Source organism: Fukomys damarensis, unplaced genomic scaffold (assembly GCF_012274545.1).
Source record: "Fukomys damarensis isolate Sample0158 unplaced genomic scaffold, DMR_v1.0_HiC HiC_scaffold_24, whole genome shotgun sequence".
Classification (NCBI taxonomy): Eukaryota; Metazoa; Chordata; class Mammalia; order Rodentia; family Bathyergidae; genus Fukomys; species Fukomys damarensis.
The window spans coordinates 778020-795576 of record NW_022900936.1 but is presented as its reverse complement, the minus strand read 5'-3'; the positions used below and the strand labels follow the sequence as shown (position 1 = coordinate 795576).

General features: G+C 51.8%; 1 protein-coding gene across 15 annotated transcripts in view; it reads left to right on the top strand.

Moving 5' to 3' along the window:
* Pcbp3 (poly(rC) binding protein 3) overlaps nt 1-17557 on the top strand; it is a 215199-nt gene that overhangs the window by 190901 nt on the left and 6741 nt on the right. For 8 of the 15 annotated variants that reach the window (XM_033768025.1, XM_033768013.1, XM_033768023.1 and 5 more), the window contains 4 exons: nt 1233-1376; nt 4144-4185; nt 15014-15092; nt 15624-15683. In XM_033768025.1, the coding sequence (XP_033623916.1) occupies nt 1233-1376; nt 4144-4185; nt 15014-15092; nt 15624-15683 (325 nt within the window). The remainder of the gene's footprint in view (nt 1-1232; nt 1377-4143; nt 4186-15013; nt 15093-15623; nt 15684-17557) is intronic. The other 7 variants (XM_033768022.1, XM_033768021.1, XM_033768018.1 and 4 more) reach the window with 7 other exon arrangements.

The window sequence follows — 17557 nt, the reverse complement described above, 5'->3', positions numbered from 1 at the left end:
GTGGAGCAAGGGATGAGGACTGGGGTTAGAGGGACTTGGGAAGGAGGCAGTGTGGGACCGTGCAGGCATCGGCTCAGGTGCACAAAGCATGTCCCTTCCACGACAAACCTTGAGTCTGGCTGTGAGCCCTCAGTGGGCCCCATCTGCACAGAAGCACTTGGAGACATCTCTTAGGACCCGGAAATGCAGAAGATGGGCCTTCCCTGAGCACCAGCATCCCCCAGACAGCTCAGGCCACTCCACAGCACGATGGCTGGGCTGTGTTGTGCTGCCACCTGTGTGTGGAGCAGACTTGAGGTTTCCAGTGTGAAGAGCTGTCCAGTCACACTGTGGGCCTGAGGGGGCTGCAGTCCAGAACTGCCCGTGGCTAGGCTGTGCCCTGGGTGTTCCTCATGCTGCAACTGCTTGCCCAGCTGTCATGGGACAGGACCACTCGGGACCCCGGAAGGGCTGCTCACCTGAGACCACAGAGAGGAGCTCAGGGAGAACGCTGGTACCTGAGAATGACATCCACCTGGGATAAGAACGCCTCAGCCTGGATACAGAATAACCAAGGAAAATTACAGTAAACCTCATCATGACTTTAATACTTCATTGGGCATCTGCAAGTTTCTTTTTAATGTGAAGCCACCGCTTCTAACTAACTTGTCCCAGTCTCCACTGATGGTCATTGTGGGCCCACAGGAGCCATTGGACACCCATTTCCTTGAGAGACTGTGTGTAAGGCTCAGCTTTCTCCAGGAATACATGAGTCTTTCTGTCAGAAGACACTGAGCTGACAGACTTGCCCGGCCTTGTAGGTGCCTTGTGCTCACAGGCCCCAAGTGGCTGCATTAGGAGGAAAGCACCAGGCAGTGAGAATGAGCGACATAGAGCCATCCTCAGCAGCCATCGTCCCCCAGAAAGTGGTTCACCCTGTTGGCCTCCCCGAACAGACTCCACACTGCCACGGAGCCAGTGTCCTGCTGGGCTGGCTGTGGGGCATGCTGAAGGCGGCTGATCCAGTGAGAAGGACCCTATTGGAGGAAGTGGGTGTGAGGATTCAGGTTGCATGCACCCTGCCACCCATGTGGAGGTGCAAGGGCCTCTCCTGCACCTCTGTGGCCCTTGCAGCCCCGCCTGGGCCACCTTTGGGGTAGGGGCTTTGCAGAAGGGTGGGCTTGGGAAGGTGCCCTGCGGCCAGCAGCAAAGCTGCTCTAACGTCTCTCTCCCTCTCCTGTCCCTTTTCCTAGTCCCCACCGAAAGGTGCCACCATTCCCTACCGCCCAAAGCCCGCCTCCACCCCTGTCATTTTTGCAGGTGGTCAGGTAAGAGCCGACCCACTCGCGGCCTCCACTGCCAACCTCAGCCTTTTACTGCAGCACCCGCCGCTGCCCGTTAGTGCACTCAGGTTTTCTTGCCTTCTCATGTGCACGTCTCCCACCACCGCTGGACTCAGAGCTCCCAGTCAACCGAGGCAGTGGGGGCAGGGGACAGACAGCTACAGGTCCCTCAGATACTTCCCCGAGCTTGATCGGTGGGCAGCCCCAGCACAACTAGCTCTGGCTCTTCCTGAGCAGCTTGGAGAGACACAGGAACGGCTCTTGTTGGAAGCCATGAGGACTGTGAGAAGTAGATTCCTGCTTTTTCCTAAAATACACATTCCTAGGCCCCACAACATAAAGCCAGAGCACAGGCATGAGAAGGGAAGCTGAGGTCTGGCCTGTTTTGACAGGGCCACCCCGGGTCTCTACAGCCTGTCCACATGGACAACTGAACACCGGCCAGGGTTGGCCTGGGAGAGCTCTGTGTCCAGCTGGTGCAGTGTATGTCTTTGTCCAAGGGAGAGTTGAGATGGAAATGGTGCAGGGTTCTACATTATCATTAAAAAGAAAGAAAAAGGCAAAGAAAGCTTCCCCTCACGTTTTTCTTCCCTGAGTAAAGGAATCTTATCAGATCTTGCAATTGAGTCCTCCTTAGGTGGAGGGAAGGGGAGCCTTTGCTCCCACCACCCGCCAGCACCCAAGCTCATCTTCATGGCAAGGGTGGCACCCCTGCCTGGTGACTGCACTGATTGCTTCCCCACTGGTGGGAGCTTGTGCTCATGCAGCACCCCACATAGCACAGCCATTTACAGAGTGGAAAGCCAGGCCTGGCCAGGCAGGGGGCTTCCTAGCCTCACAGTCCTACACTGACCACAGGGAACACAGGTCACATAGCTGCAGGTCCTGGGCCAGCTTCTCCATTGTTTCCCCAAGCTCATGCTGTTGGCACATCAGGAACTGCAGGCACCACCTCAGGGCTTAAACAAACCCATGGTGAAACGTGGGGTTCAGGCAAAGGGAGGGTGACTCTACACAACCAGTGACTCTGTCATGCTGCAAGGCTGGACCCCAACCCCAGCTGCCATTGGAGACTCCAGCCAGTTATGATCCCAGCCCCTCTGCCTGCCCCCACTCTCTCCAGTTGTGGTAGTAAAGGTCACTGTGCCAAGGGTACTTGTTCCTGAGGCTGTCACCACAATGGGGTGGTCTGGCTGGCGATGGCCTTGGCTATGCCCCAGGCCAGAGTCCCAGGAGAGAGCCAAAGGCAAACTCAGTGAGGTTTTGAGTTTTCAGGGCCTGACCCACCCAGAATCAGACCTTAGCTGCCCAGAGGCAGATTGCAAGGAGACCACAGATTTCAGAGGAGACCCCCAGGGTATTGCCTCTAGGAGGTTAGAGCTTCCAAGGAGGGTGCAGGAAGAGGGTGTGTGAGGCAGCAAGGGAGAAATGTCAGGAGAGTAGACAGCACAGGACAAGCCATTACGTGAGCTCAGCTCAGATGTGCAAGGCTGAGAGAACACTGGGCCCCAAGTGTCCTGACAGCCTCACCCATAGGGACAGCATGTGGCACAGGGATACACGTGGCAGCAACTTCACAAAGCCTGAGGCTGGTTCTCCAGACTCTGCTTCTTGCAGACAGTGGAGCTGTCTTCTGCAGGGCTCCACTCTATCTGATAAGATTCTTTTACTTCCTCTCACAGTGCCTTGGGGCCAGCCCAGATTGTGGCCTCTCAGGGCCCCCTCCTCCCAGGCTGAGTCTGTTTCCAAGCTTGGCTGCGGCTGGGTCCCTTGCCAGCTGCTTGGTTAGCCCTGGATTGGGCTGTTTATGATGAACACTCTCAGCAGATACAAACCTGTGGGGAGGTCTGGGGTCCACTGAAGGGATACCTGACCTCCTGAGATATCTCTGTAAGGTGGCCGGGGACCCTGAGGGTGGAATGTGGATTTCACATGTCCATTTGGAAAGGCATGGTATCCACACACCATGGCCTCGCTCCAGCTCCCACCAGGCTGAGTAGCACCCCTGCCTAGGCCTGGGGGCTCTCCCTTGACTCTGTGATTGTCTGTTGTTGGTGGGAATTCCTGCATCCCCAGAAGGCACCTTAGCTGATGGGACCTGCGGGGATCTGCTGTCTACTGTGGCTTCCGAGGCTGAGGGTTTTGGAGCCTACAGGGTGGACAGTCCAGCTGACCTGGGCATGGATACGAAATGGGGGAATAATAAAACTGGAGGAACCAAGGGGACCCCAACTGATCCTCCTAAAGAGGTGCCTTCCCCCATTGCCAAGGGCTGCAATGAAGATTTGATAAGAAAGTAACAAATTAGTCAAACCTGTGACTGATTTAGAGCCATGTTTTTGCTGAATCTGGCTTTTGCAAAGCTGGTTTGGGTCACGTATTAAAGCTTTATTTTTCTGTTTGGCTGTCTTGGAGTAAAGATTTTCCTGAAGTGTTTACTCTGGTGACCAATTAACAGTCATTGGGCCTCTTTCTGGAATTCAAACAGATCACTGTTAGGTCTTTCATGAAAGCTGAGACAGTGAAAGTTGGGAGCGTGGAGGCCTGGCCCAGTCCCCTCCTCCCACTGGCCTGGCACTCAGCCTGCCAGAGCTCAGAGGCAGGGTGTGGCTCCTGGGGCTCACTAACCTGGTAGCCTCTCGGCCTCCACCCTGGAAGGATTCACCCTTTGTCCTAAGCAAGCGGGGCAGGTGGACAAGCACGTGTGGGGGAGAGAGAGGTGGCATCAGAGTGTCCTTGTCATGCAGGCGAGGGTCACCAGTAGGTGAAAAGCCAAGGCCCCACGGTATTGTGAGCTGAAGGTCTCTCTCTCTCTCCCTAGGCCTACACGATCCAGGGACAGTACGCCATCCCCCACCCGGATGTGAGTTTTCACTTTATGTCCTTTCCACTCTTCTCTTATTATTGTGTACCTACCTGCATGCTGCTGTTTAATTGCTACTAATATTAATATTACATAATAATATTAATCCGTTTTCTCGGTGTTCTGACCTGTGTCGTATCCATATGACCATGATAACCTCTTAACCTTTTAGCACTAACTCTGCTTGTGTTGAGGACTTGGCCTGATGTCAAATTATTTTGATGGTCTGTTGTAGTCAGGACCTCCCTCTGACCCATGGGCCATAGGCTCATGGCAGATGGCACTATCCCTGGAGGCACATGTGTCCCTGAGAAGTTAGGCCTCCCGAGGCTGCTTGAGAAGGGCATCTCAGTACTTGGGAAGCCTTACTCCCCCTCAGTGCCCATGTTGAAGCACAGAGAGCCTTTTGCAGAGAAGAAAGTGCTGCCAGCCAGCCAGCCCCACTGTCCTTCCAGAGCTAGTGAGATGCTACATGGGGACACAGGCATCCTGGGTTTCTTCCAGGGCCATGGGAGCTGGCCCTGTCATGCTGCCTGTGACCGGGATCTGAGTACGGGATTTGTGCTGGGGGATGATGACCTCATCCTAAAGGACTCATCAGGAGGAGGATCCCTGCCTGACTCCTGAGCCTCATGTAATCGCTCCTTGTGCTCCGCTCCTTGTGATCCAGGGGGACAGTAGGAGGCACTCGGGTTACTAGGGGTCCAAGGGGTGAGGCATGGCAGAAGGGCATGAGGAGAAGGTCACTCTTGAGAGGGAATTAGAGATGTGAGGAGGTGGAGTCTGTTCCAGTTGGCTGAGAAAGGAGTTAGGGAGAGAGGACAGGAGAGCAAGTCGGCCAGGTAGGGAAGCTGCTTCATGCTGCCAGTTGGTCCTGAGATGCCTTCCTTTGAAAGCCACTGTGAGGGTTTGCCATGCCTGGCAGCTCTCTTGCAGGGCCCTACACTGCATCTGTTCTGTATCCTGAGATAGTAGACACCAGTGCCCAGGGAGGCCCCGCCATGCCTGCTAGCTGCCAAGCCCCACTGATTGTTTGCTCTTGAGACAGGCAGGAAGGAGATGTTCACCTGGATGAAGTATGATCAAGAATTAACCAACACTAAGTATTTGAAATAGGAATTCAATTCTCTGTCATTGCAGGAAATTTTTCTTTTGCATGGAAAATAAATACCATTGTTTTTTCCCTTTAATATAGCAATAACACCAACATCAAATAACAGAGATAAAGAAAGTCTCTTCCACCCACAGTCACACGAGAGGCCATGGTTAATGGCTCCTGGTTTTAGACCTTGGCCAGTCCTGCAGTAATTCTGAACCCACAGGATCCATTCTCAGGCTGTAGACACATCAGCCTGGGTTGTGCAGGAGGCAAGCTGTGGGAATCTGCCATGGTTCTCCAGCCAGAGTACCCTGGGAGGCTTCACTCAGCTGCTAGGAGCTAGCAGTGCTTGTGTCAGGAAGGATGGGGCACTGAGGATGGGAAGGGTGGTGGTAGGTGGGCCAGGGCCTGGCTTGCAGGATGGCCCGTCTTTGTGGCATGCTGGGCAGGGCTGTCCTAGGCACAGACAGGTTCCAGAGCCTGGCTACTTGAATGTGGTGATGTCCTTACACACTTGAACAGCAGAGTTTGGTCCTGCTGAAGGGCACTGACGGGTGAAGGTTAGGCCTGCCTGTCTTTACCCAAATAGTGGCTTCAAAAGTGGGACCTGCAGACCTGCAGGGACCATTTGGCAAATGCTTGTGGGCTTCCTGTGACCACAGATCCCAAAGCACTCACTGGCTCTCCGGAGGTGCAGGCACTTGTGCTGATAGTGGGTTTCTGGTTTGAGTTGCAGAGGCTGCAGTGCAGGCCGCCTGAGAGCAAGAGGTTTGGGTTGGTTTGGTTGGTTGCTATTTATCCATTAGGTGTTTTGCTCTTTTCCATGAGACTGTCTCAGTGTCCCTTTTGATGGATAGTTTACAGGTTCTTTGCTCAGATTAGTGACATGATTGACAAGTCATTGCCACTTGTGTGTGGTCAGATCCTAGATAACCCGCGGTTTGGATGTCTGTCCTTCTGAGACTCCTACATTGAAACCGAATGATGAAGGGCTCTGTGGGTGATTAGGTTGCGGGGGCTCCATTCTTAAGTGGGACCAGTGTGCCTACAAACGAGGCTTTGGGGAGCTGCCCCCCTCTGTCCCTTCCTTCATGTGAGTGCAGCATTCAAGACCCTCACCACATATCTAACCTACCAGCCTCTCAACCTAAAACTTGGGCCTCCTTACAGCTTGCCTCATGTATGGCTCTGTTAAAGCAGCAGGAACCAGACTGGGACTTCGGTCATATCATGAAGTAGCTTCCTAGGGCAGTCACTCTGTCCTACAGCAGTAGTGGGATATTTGTCAGTAGAGTGGGGACTTCCAAAAGTGTCTTCCTTTCAGACACATAAAATTGAGGATCTGGGCAATCCCTAGAATAATCCACATTAAAAAAAAAAAACAATAAAGTGATTGTTTACTGATGTAGCTATCAGCCCAGAGACAGTCTTTATCTGAGCTTAGTATTTATTAGGGATTTAAAAGCTTCAATTTCTTAGAATACAGTTTCTTAGAATGTTAATTATTTTATGCTATAACATAATTGTATACAAAGTTATTTCAACCGAAGTGTCTGGCTACTGTCATTTAGCAGCTGATTTTCTGTGCAGACCCATAAGAGATGTGTTCTTTAGATCTAAGTGACTCTAGTGTGTGCATTTCCTGTACACAGTCTTAAGCAGTGTCTACAAATTGGCCTGTTGAGAGCCCTCCTTGCTACCTACCTGCAGTGCTTCACCCAGGTCCCCTGGACACTCCTTGAGCTCTTGGGGCTCAGGTGCTGTGAAGAAGCATGAAACGCTGCTGGATGGTGGGAAGGTCTGGGCAGTACCCATCACAGTCGGGTCACATTCCCTGGGACAGCCACCAGCAGCCTTGGAGTGGGCACGCACCTTGGCATCTTTCCAGGGTGAGGTCTGCTGTTCAGAAGCAAGAAGTGAAAGAGTACTAAGTTCTAGGTCTCAGGAGCAGATGACAGGGCACAGAACCTGTGCAGATTCAGCATCCCTGCACCCTGTGTCTCTGCTGCTTTCCTGAGAGCAGTGCAGTTGCACAGGAAGGAAATACTTTTCTCTGAAGGAAATCACACACATCCTCAGCTTACAGTGGGGTCACACCCTAATAACCCTAAGTTAAAAACGTATTCAGCATTTCACCCTGACCTGGCTTAGCAAGACAGCACAATGTACAGTGTTGGCTTTCTCTTTATGATCTCGGGGCTGATTAGGAACTGCAGCACACTGCTGCTACCCAATATCAGAGAGTACTGACCACATATCACTGCCACAGAGAAAGCTCCCAGCTCACAGTGCAGTCTCTACTGAATGCGTACTGCTTCAGGCTATAAGGTGAAACCACCCGATCTAACACTAATGAACTTCAAAAATTCCCTCCTATCCATGAATCTTTATAACTAATCTTCACAGTTTCCAAATCTCTGTGCTACTTAGCATCCCACCATTTAAAGGGGGTGTTTCAAGCAAGCAAAAGTAAAAATAACAGCACTTTAATGTTCATAGAGATATTGCTATCTGTGATCTCACCTGAGCTTGTGCTGTCTCATCTGAGCACCATGCTATTTTACTTGAGCCGGCCAGTTTCACACTGGAGGAAGTGAAAACTCTTGAGGTCCCTTGGCAGGGCTGAAGGGCAGTGAATAGGAAAGCGGGCACTCCCTACATGCCACAGAGGACATGTGGAGTTAGATGGGCACCGGGGTCTGCTAGGAAGGTTGTTCTCTGTTGGTGTGTCATGCGGAAATTAAGATGGCATGTGTCATAGCAAAAGAAAGCCTAGAGGTACACAGCCAGACCCTGCACCTGTGGTGCCCTCCCCAGACTGGTCACAGAGCCTCCAAGGCTGAGCACAGTCACACTGTGGAGAGTGGCCATTTGGGTGCTGCAGGCTCTGCGCAGTTCACCATGGAGGGCTTGCCCTCTTGCTGATTCACTGTGTCCTTCCATGACCCTTTGGAGAAGTGCTTGAGGGCAACCCTCTTGTTGACAGTGAAAGAAGAAAGAGCCAACACCTCAGTCCGTGGCTACCCAGCCAAAGTCCATGCCTCTGGACTCGGGGCCTCTGGCCTCCCCACCTGGACTGGAGAGGCCTCCTCTGGCTCCACTTGCTGCCCCTGAGGCTCCCAGAACCAGCTGCCCAAGCAGCCTTCCCTGCCCCTCCCCCTGGGATCAAAGGAAAGCGCAGCGCTCCTGGAGCCAGCCAGCTGCACGGTCTGGTGCATCAGTCCTCCAGCTGCCGCGGCAGGACAGACCTTCGCATTCACAGCCCTGGACAGTGTGACTTGCTTGCACAGGAATGTCTGGGAAACTGGAAGGAGGCTGATAGAGAAGAATATACCACAGGAGACACCAGAATGGAGAGGAAGCTAAGGGGCACCCTTAGAGTGCTCCAAAATTACTAAGAGGAACCAGTCCTCACATTTAGAAATCCAAGCTAACCGTAAGCAAGGTAAACAAAAAGAAACCCACCTTAGACATTCCAAAACCTAAGTATCTAACACCAAAGACCAACATCTACCCTGAGAAGGAGTTGCAGAAAATAAAGACTATTACAGAGGCACAACCATGAAGAATCTAATTAACTTCTCAGCAGCAGCAACCATAGCTAGAAGTTCATGGCAAAATACAAGAAAATGGTTGTCAGCACAGAATAGTATCCCAGGAGGATCTTCCAAGAACCTAAATAAAAGCCAGGCATAGTGACGCACACCTGTCAGGAGGCTAAGGCAGGAGCATTGCCACAAGTCTGAGGCCAGCTTGGGCTACTAGTGAGTTCAACGTCAGTCTGAACTGCATAGCAAGATCCTGTCTCAAAAAGCAAAAGAAAAGAACCTAAATAAAGCAGACAAGCAGCTGTAACCAGCATGCCCACGATAATGAGTTCCCTTTGGAGGAGGAAAATTATCCCAGAAGGAAGGCTGGAATTTCAGGGAGGAATGGTGAGCAAAGAAAGTGTAGACATGTGGAAAAGAGTCTGTAAAATCCTTTCAATGCTGTCTGACAGGCGCAACATAACAAAACTGAGTGCATTAAAATAGCACACAGAGGTTGGATGTAGTGAGGGTGATTAAACATTTAGGGGCTATTGTATCATTCCACTAAAGGATAAAGATATGAGTTTTAAGCCTAAATGTGCGTGTTAAAATTTGAAAATGGGGGCCAGGATTTAGCTCAGTGGTTCTACTGCCTGCTCTGCAAGCCCAAGGTCCCGAATTCAATCCAGTATGAGAGTGAGTGCATTAAAATAGCACACAGAGGTTGGATGTAGTGAGGGTGATTAAACATTTAGGGGCTATTGTATCATTCCACTAAAGGATAAAGATATGAGTTTTAAGCCTAAATGTGCGTGTTAAAATTTGAAAATGGGGGCCAGGATTTAGCTCAGTGGTTCTACTGCCTGCTCTGCAAGCCCAAGGTCCCGAATTCAATCCCTAGTATGAGAGAGAGAGAGAGAGAGAGAACCTTCTGTAGCTATATAAAGGAAAAAATGAGTCAAGAGGGAAAAGTCCAAAAGAAAAGGAATTAATTTTTTTAAAATAGAAAAGCAGGATTATTAGAAAGTACGAAATAAGATGGCAGGAACTGATCTAAATATATGGATAACTATGATCAAAGTAAAATAATGAAATTTTTCTAGTTAAAAACAAAGTCTCTCAAGGGCTAGGAATATGGCTCAATGGTGCTGCATCTGTCTGGCAAGTGCAAAGTCCTGAGTTCAATCCTAGGTACCACCAAAAAAAAAAGAAAGAAAGAAAGAAAGAAAGGCTCTCAGACTATATTTTTAAAAACCTAAACAAATAGACAAACTAGCTACACAAACATGGAAAATTTTTTTCTTTTATGAGAGGCACCTATAGCATAAGGAACCCCAAAATTAAAAGAATCAAAATAAATATGCGTGGAAAATACTGACCAAAAGGAACCTGAGGAAGAATTTGACATCCGAGAATAACAGGTCAGGTGAGCAGTATACAGAGGCTACCCACAGCTGTGAGGGTCTTGATCCAACTGACATGTATTGATTGTGACATCCGACCCAAAAACATTACCAAACTCACAAACTAGGCCATAGAACAGATCTCAGTGTCTTTCAGACAGAAGTCAAATAAGCCATGTGCTTATCTCAAAGCAGTTGGCTTGAAATCAATAACAAAAAGCTGACCTTTTTAAAAACTTGCCTTTAATTGTAAGTTAAATAGTACCAAAAGATCAGACTAAATGAAGAGATATCACATTCATGGAGAGAAACACAAAGAATTGTAAAAATGCCAAACCTTTCCAGACTGATGCACAAATGCAATTAAATTTCAATCAAAATCCAAAAAGGATTTTTTTGTTTTTGTTTTTAGGAATTTAACATGCTGCTTTAAATGTATATGGAAGGTATGGCTGTGGCTCAGTGGTATAACACTTGCCCTGATTCAGTCCCCAGCACTGGGAGGACTATGTGGAAAAGCATAGATCAGGGATCATCAGGATACATATGAGGAGAGTGATGGAGAATTAGCAAGACAAAGCCTCAGGTCACAGTGACTGGGACAGTGCAGTCTGAGGACAAGTAGAGACCACAGACCCCAGGATCTGAACTGCATGGGCAGGGAGACCTGCAGTGACCAGGTCCTCAGAGCAGACCGAGGAGAGGGGCAGAAATCAGATTATTGTGATTGGCAAAACCCATCCTGTGTATTATAGGGAACAAGAACGTTACCGAAAATCCGTGCAGTAGATCTGAGTCTCCTGTGAGGCAATACAGTGCAAGCTAATAAGAACAAAGAAAAGAGACCCAACTTGGAGAGAAGACTGGGTCTTGGACTGATCTATGCTGCTCTGGCAACAAAGACCAAAAGTGCCAAGGACTTCCAGTACTTAACTGATTACAGGCATGAGAAGGTGAGCAGGGTATGCTTTGAAGACATCTAGTGATATTGTGTGAAACATCCAGCAGTGGTGCCAAGCAAGGCTGTAGAAGGGAGGAGGCACTGCTTTCCTTGCTTGGAGAGAATAAACAGGTACTGGGACTGAGTTGCAATGAACCAGCAACCCGTCAGGCCAGTGAGAAGCCATAATCCAGGGGAAAGGATTTTAATTGGGGTCGGGCTGACCTCAGCTGCACATTAACTCAGCAGAGCCTGCCCTTCACAGACTAGGACTTAGGTCTCCATGGCAGCCATTGGGGAGGGGCTATGCCCACCCAGTCTACCATCTGATATGCCCATTTCAGTCATGTAGGGCTTCAACCGGATTCCTAATATAAAACAGTATAGCCCAATTATGGAAAGCAGGAAGCATGTGCCACTTACAGCCTGCTAATACTAGGCAGGAATGTCTGATACAGTGTATCAAGAACATGAGAGAGAGAAAACAGAGACTCAGACCAAAAAGGAAAGTTTTGATGAACTTGACTTCACTGGACCCTTAGAATTGTGCTTCCTGAGGCACCACGGGAGAGAGCAGATCTATGTACACAGGAGCAGCTGCAGGACCAGCCTCTGAAAAGTGGGGCCCCCTGGCCACAGGAGAGCTGTGCGGAAGGCAGCATTTGCAGGAGAGCCCCGGGCCACCCAGCAGGCCTGTGCCCTGGCCAGGACAGCTGCATGCCTGTGTTGAGTGGCTCATTGAGACACATGCTTACAGGCACTTTGACTGTCTGTTTTGTGTTCTGATGTGATGCTAAGTGGAAAAGAGCTGCAGGAGGACCGGTAATGTGACACAAGTGTGCACGCACACTACCTTCCCTCTCCTCCCCGCTCCCTCCTGCCTTTCTTCCCTCCTTCTCTCTTTCCTCCTTCCTTTCCCTGCCAATGATTTCAAGGCCCTGGAGCCAAAAGTACAATTTTTTTTAAATGGCAGAAATATCTCCGAGTAGAAGGCCCCTCAGCACCTAGTGTTGTCCCCTCCTTTTTGCAAAGCGTAGAAATGCAGATCCCAAGAGATAAGGTGGCTCAGTTAAAGCAGGACTGAGCCAAAACAAGGAAAGTGCCACTGACCTCTGCCTACCCACTCACCAGGCAAATGCCCACCCAGGATCCTTCATTTGTGACATCACTGTATACCATGGGCCAGGCACTGATTTGCTAGTGTGGCCATTTCTTCATAAAAAGCAAAAAATATGAGCAGGCATTGCGGCACATGCTTGTAATCCCAGCACCCTTGGAGGCTGAGACAGAGGGGTCAAAAATCCAAGCCCCACCTGGGTAATTTAAGGACATAGTGAGACCCTGTCTCAAACTAAAAACAGGCTGGGAATGTAGCTCAGGGTGAAGGGCCTCAGTTTAATTTCCAGTACCATAAAATGAAAAAATAATAGGCAAAAAATATTGCATGAAGGGAGGTTAGAGTTGCAGAACTACTGAGCTTCTGAATTTCAAAGTCTGAATGCCAAGGGAGCCAACTCTGTCAGGACTTGTTTTGCCTATAACAAGCTGGTGGGCAGGTGTTACCTGTGTGGCCAGCAGGAGGAAAGATGGCAGGGTATGTGGCAGTGGGTGAGGGAGGCCCCTGGGGGTTAGTTGACATGTGGACTGCACTATGCAAGCTGTATTCACAGACAGACTCCATGTCCTCATGAGGGAGCTGAGGCCTGGGAGACCAGGTCTTCCCTCTGCACACCTGGGTGTGGGCCAGCTGCCTCATCCCTTCACTGGGGTGTGTCTGGCTTCCTGCCATCTGGGCCAGAGCAGGCTGTGTGGTCTCCAGAGACACTGGGTGGACAGAGGGAGCTGTCCTGGTTGGGCACATTATGTGCTGGCAGGTGCGCAGGAGTAGCAGGTGCGATGGTGTGCAGTTGCCAGGGCTCCCCAGCCTGCCACACACACTGATCACCATAGCAGCCAAGGCCCACTTGAGGGCTGCAGCCCGGGGTGCTCTGTGATACTTGTGTCCAGGAGTGCAGTCCTCTCACTCCTGTTGCCCCTCAGGCCCTCCCCTGTCATCTGCCCTGTGACTTGGGCTGCCGTCCTGGTGACACTGGTTTCTGGTCACCATATCCATTCAGATAGCTAAAGTGCCACAGTATTGAGTCATGGAGCAGACAGACACAAGCTAGGGACTTTTCTCTGAGCTGTCCTTGCACAGTGAAGTGAGTGGTGCAGTTGTCACAGGGCTTTTTGTGGCCATGGCCAGGCAGGGGTCGGTGTGTCCTGCTGTGGGCTGATTCATCTCATCTGGCCTTGCACATCCTACCTGCAAAGCAACCTCTGCCTTTCAAGGGTCCCTGCTCAAGAGCAGGGCTTTGTGCTGCCCACACATACCCCCAGGGGGCCTTCCTGTGAAGGCTTCTTCGTGGCCAGCCCAGGAGCAGGCGCTCCAGTGACAGGAAGTGGTGACAGTCCCCTGAGCTTCATCTGCCTGTATTAGCCCTGCAGTCCCTGTCAAGGCTATGCCGTACACCACTTCTCAGGGGACTCGGAGCTGAAGCCGACCCCAGAGCACCATGTTCCTCACCTGAGCTGCTTCAGGCATCCTGACTGAGTCCAGGTTTCCTGAGCAGCAGGCTCAGTGCTGAGCTGCAGGGCTCAGGAAACATCCAAGAATGCAGAGGGGCAGGTGGTGGGGAATCAGGGGACTTCTTTCACAATGTCCCTTTGTGGGCTCGTGCCCTCTTCCTGGCAAAGGCAGAAACCAGCCCTCTGAGAGGGCCAGGGGCCAGGGACGTGGGCCAGGGAAGACAGGCTATCCCTGTAAGCCTCTGCTGCAGTCTTGAGCCCGTCTGATAAAGTTGTCTCAAGGTGTGACCCTGGGGCCGCAGGCAGCCTCCTTCGTGGGATCCCTTGCAGAAGTGGGAAGAGTGGGGCTGGCCAGCCAGTGCCCAGGAGCTCCATTCTCATCACACCCGCAGAGCAGAGCTGGGAGTGCCACCCCTGACCCTCCTAGAGCTGGAGAATTCACCTTTGCTGGGGACTGAAGTCCTGGCGAGGATGCCCTGCACCTGGAGCCATATACCCCTGCCTGCAGGAGCTCACAGGGAAGCTGGGTAGGGCACTGCCTTTGGCAGTCTCCAGGATTCAGGGACCTAGTCCACAGCTAGCCACTCAGTGGGGACGACAGTTCCGCTCCCTAAGTGTCCTGCCTGTGAGACAGAGGGAGACAGTGTGTACTGTCTCAGAGTTACCCCACCCACCAGCTCTGGGAAAAAGTGTCCAGGCCCAACTCTGGGGCACTGTGTCCCAGAGCCCCTCACCCAGCACCCCGCCAGCCCTTTTACTCTCAAGGGGTAGCCTAATCTGACCACGCTTACCCTGTATTCACTGTTCTGCTTTTACCTAAGAAATGGAGCCCATGCGCTACTCCCCGAGGAGAACCTATCCTAGTCCCTTGGCATTCCTCATACCCAGTAACTCCCTGCAAGTCATAACCAGGAAGCTCCCTAGCAGTGGCTGCAGGATTGGAACTAGGGCGAGGCTGGAAGCAACCTCTCTGGATCCTGCAAGCCTCCTAGGACCCCCACCGACCCCCTCTCTGTGGACCTCAGCCTCCCCTGTAGCCCCTAGCCCACGGCCCCTACCACCCTCCCTCCTGCCAGTCTGGTGAGGAGAGATGTGGCTGGTTCAGGCCACACTGCTGACAGCTGCTCCTTGGTTCCACCAGGCCAAGTCCTTGAGTCCTGCTGCGTCTGCCATGTGTCCGCATGGCCCTCTTTATCTGTGCAAAGTTCTGTTACTGCATTTTTGATTTGGTGTGATTTGTACTCAATGACAATAACCTTCTTAGTTCTCGTGTCCCTCCTACCCCCAGCAGTTGACCAAGCTCCACCAGTTGGCCATGCAGCAAACCCCCTTTCCTCCCCTCGGACAGACCAACCCCGCTTTCCCCGGTACGTACCCAGCTGCCCTTTTCTGACCTCCTCTCTTCTCACCTGGGGACTTTTCTCTGAGCTGTCCTTGCACAGTGAAGTGAGCGGTGCAGTTGTCACAGGGCTTTGTGTGGTCATGGCCGGGTGGGGGTCGGTCTGTCCTGCTGTGGGCTGATTCATCTCACCTGGCCTTTCACATCCTACCTGCGAAGCAACCTCTGCACTTCGAGGGTCCCTGCTCAAGAGCAGGGCTTTGTGCTGCCCACACATAACCCCAGGGGGCCTTCCTGTGAAGGCTTCTTCGTGGTCATCCCAGGAGCAGGCGCTCCAGTGACAGGAAGTGGTGACAGGAGCCAGCCCTAGCCCAGGCTGAATGAGGCAACAGGTGGCAGGTCCCTCCCACGGAGGCAGAGCTGGCCGGCTGTGGCTGGTGACACTGGACACGCGGTCGGCTGCACTGTGTCAGTCATATTTTGAGCTTCCTTAGTTGAAGGGACCTTGCTTATCTCCTTGAGGGCAAAACATTAAACCTCTCTCTTCTTTGCTCTCCAGGAGAAAAGCTGCCTTTACACTCCTCCGAAGAAGCTCAAAATCTGATGGGCCAGTCGTCAGGTAAAGCAGACCCACGGTGGGAGAGCAGCCAGGGAGGCCAGCACAGGAGGGCTGGTGCTGGGGAATAGCACGTGTGCAGTGCCACGTCTGCAGCTGTGTGCAGCTCCCTGGAGCCCGGCCACAACGGGCACACCCTGCTGTGACTGGAGGGTCTGAGTGTGCTCAGGGCTTGGCCAGCATGTCTGTGAGTGGCCTAGTCAGGGAGGGCAGTCTGCGTGCTCCTCACTCTCGGGTGCCCACAGCGTGTGGCATACATGATGAAGCAGTGACCAATATGTGCTTTTAAAAATGTGTTTCCTTGGAGACTGCATCTGTGCTGATCTGGCAGCCCTCCTCCCCGTGGCAGTAAAATTCTTGCTCCTAGCACATTGCAGGTGGTGCACAGACGGGGAGACTCTGACTAATGGCTCAAGGAACAGTTTGGCTAGAAGCATAGAGGGTTCCCTGCATTCTTGTCAGGGAAACGCCTGGGCTCTCCAACCCAGGTGGGCTTATGGCTGCCAGGGTGTCCCCTGTGATGACCTTCCCCTCACCAAGGCCCCCAGAGAGCAGCAGGGCACACCTGCCTGGCCACAGCAGCAGGTGAAGAGGGTGTGGCCTCTGTGAGGAGAGCATGGCCTCTGAGATGTGGATTTGAGGGGTGTGGCCTGAGAAGTGTGGCCTCTGTGAGGTGTGGTCTGTGCTGGGTGTGAACTGGGGAAGGTGTGACCGCTGGGGTGTGGCTTTGGTGGGTGTGGCCTTGTAGAGGGTATGGTTTTGAGGAAGGTGTGGCCTGGATTAGTAGCAGGGTTCACTCTGCAGGGGGACTGGGCTTCTTCCTCGTGCTTCGGTAGCGTGAAAAAGCACTGGCTCTGGGGCTGTACTGCCCCAAGAGAAATGAGCACTGCTTTACATATCTGTGTCCTAAACTTCCTTTAATCTTAGTGCTCCTCAAAAAGGGTCAGCCACTTTCCTCCTCAGTCAGCTTTCCAGGTCCCACATGTGATAGCTGTTCCACACTCATTCTGAGCCAACCTGGTGCTCTTGTGCAGGGTTCAGACAGGACTAAGAAATCTTTCACATGATGTGTTAGGTGTCGCCATTTATGGAATGTGTGTAGTTAACCAAGTAATTATTGTATTGAAAAGATTATTAGTAAAACAAGAGAAAGAACAGAAACTCCAGGTTTAGACATGAAAAAGAAAACAGAATTGGGGATGAGTTGGTTCACTCAGCACTCACCACTTGGCCCCACCATGCTGGATGCCTGCCCGAGGAGTCACTTCAGCAGGGAGAGGGTGACAGATTCTCAGAGGCCAGAAGAGAGGGGCAAGGCTGGCTCCAGAGCTAAAGAGTGAGATGCACCCTGCGGGGCAGTGGTCTGCTGAGGTTTTTCTGGGGAACTGCCCAGTCTGTGCGGAGATAGGACTGAGTGCAAGGTAGGGGGCACTGCAGGAGCACAGTGGAGGGCACAGGTTGGAAGGGTTGAGCCTGGGTCTGGGTGATCCTAGTGTCTGGGGCCGCTCCGAGCTTGAGAAGGACATGAGCAGGGCTCAGCTTTGGAGGTCTGAGTCGCATCTCCAGGAAATGGGGACACAGAGCACAGAAAGCTATGGCCCTGGAGGGATGGTCATGGCAACTTCTGGCTTGGGGCCCTCTGTGCCATTGTCCCTGTTTTGGAGGCAGAAGCAAGCTTGCACGTGAACTCTTTAAAGCTGCTACCTGGTAGTACAAGTTGATCCTTGCAAGGATGACAGCCTGGGCTTGGTGGTAACCTAGACCTCATCCTCATCCTTCAGCATAAAAATGGAGATCTGGGCCTGGCATGGTGGCGCATGCCTGTAATCCCAGCACTCAGGAGGCTGAGGCAGGAGGATCGCTGTGATCGAGACCAG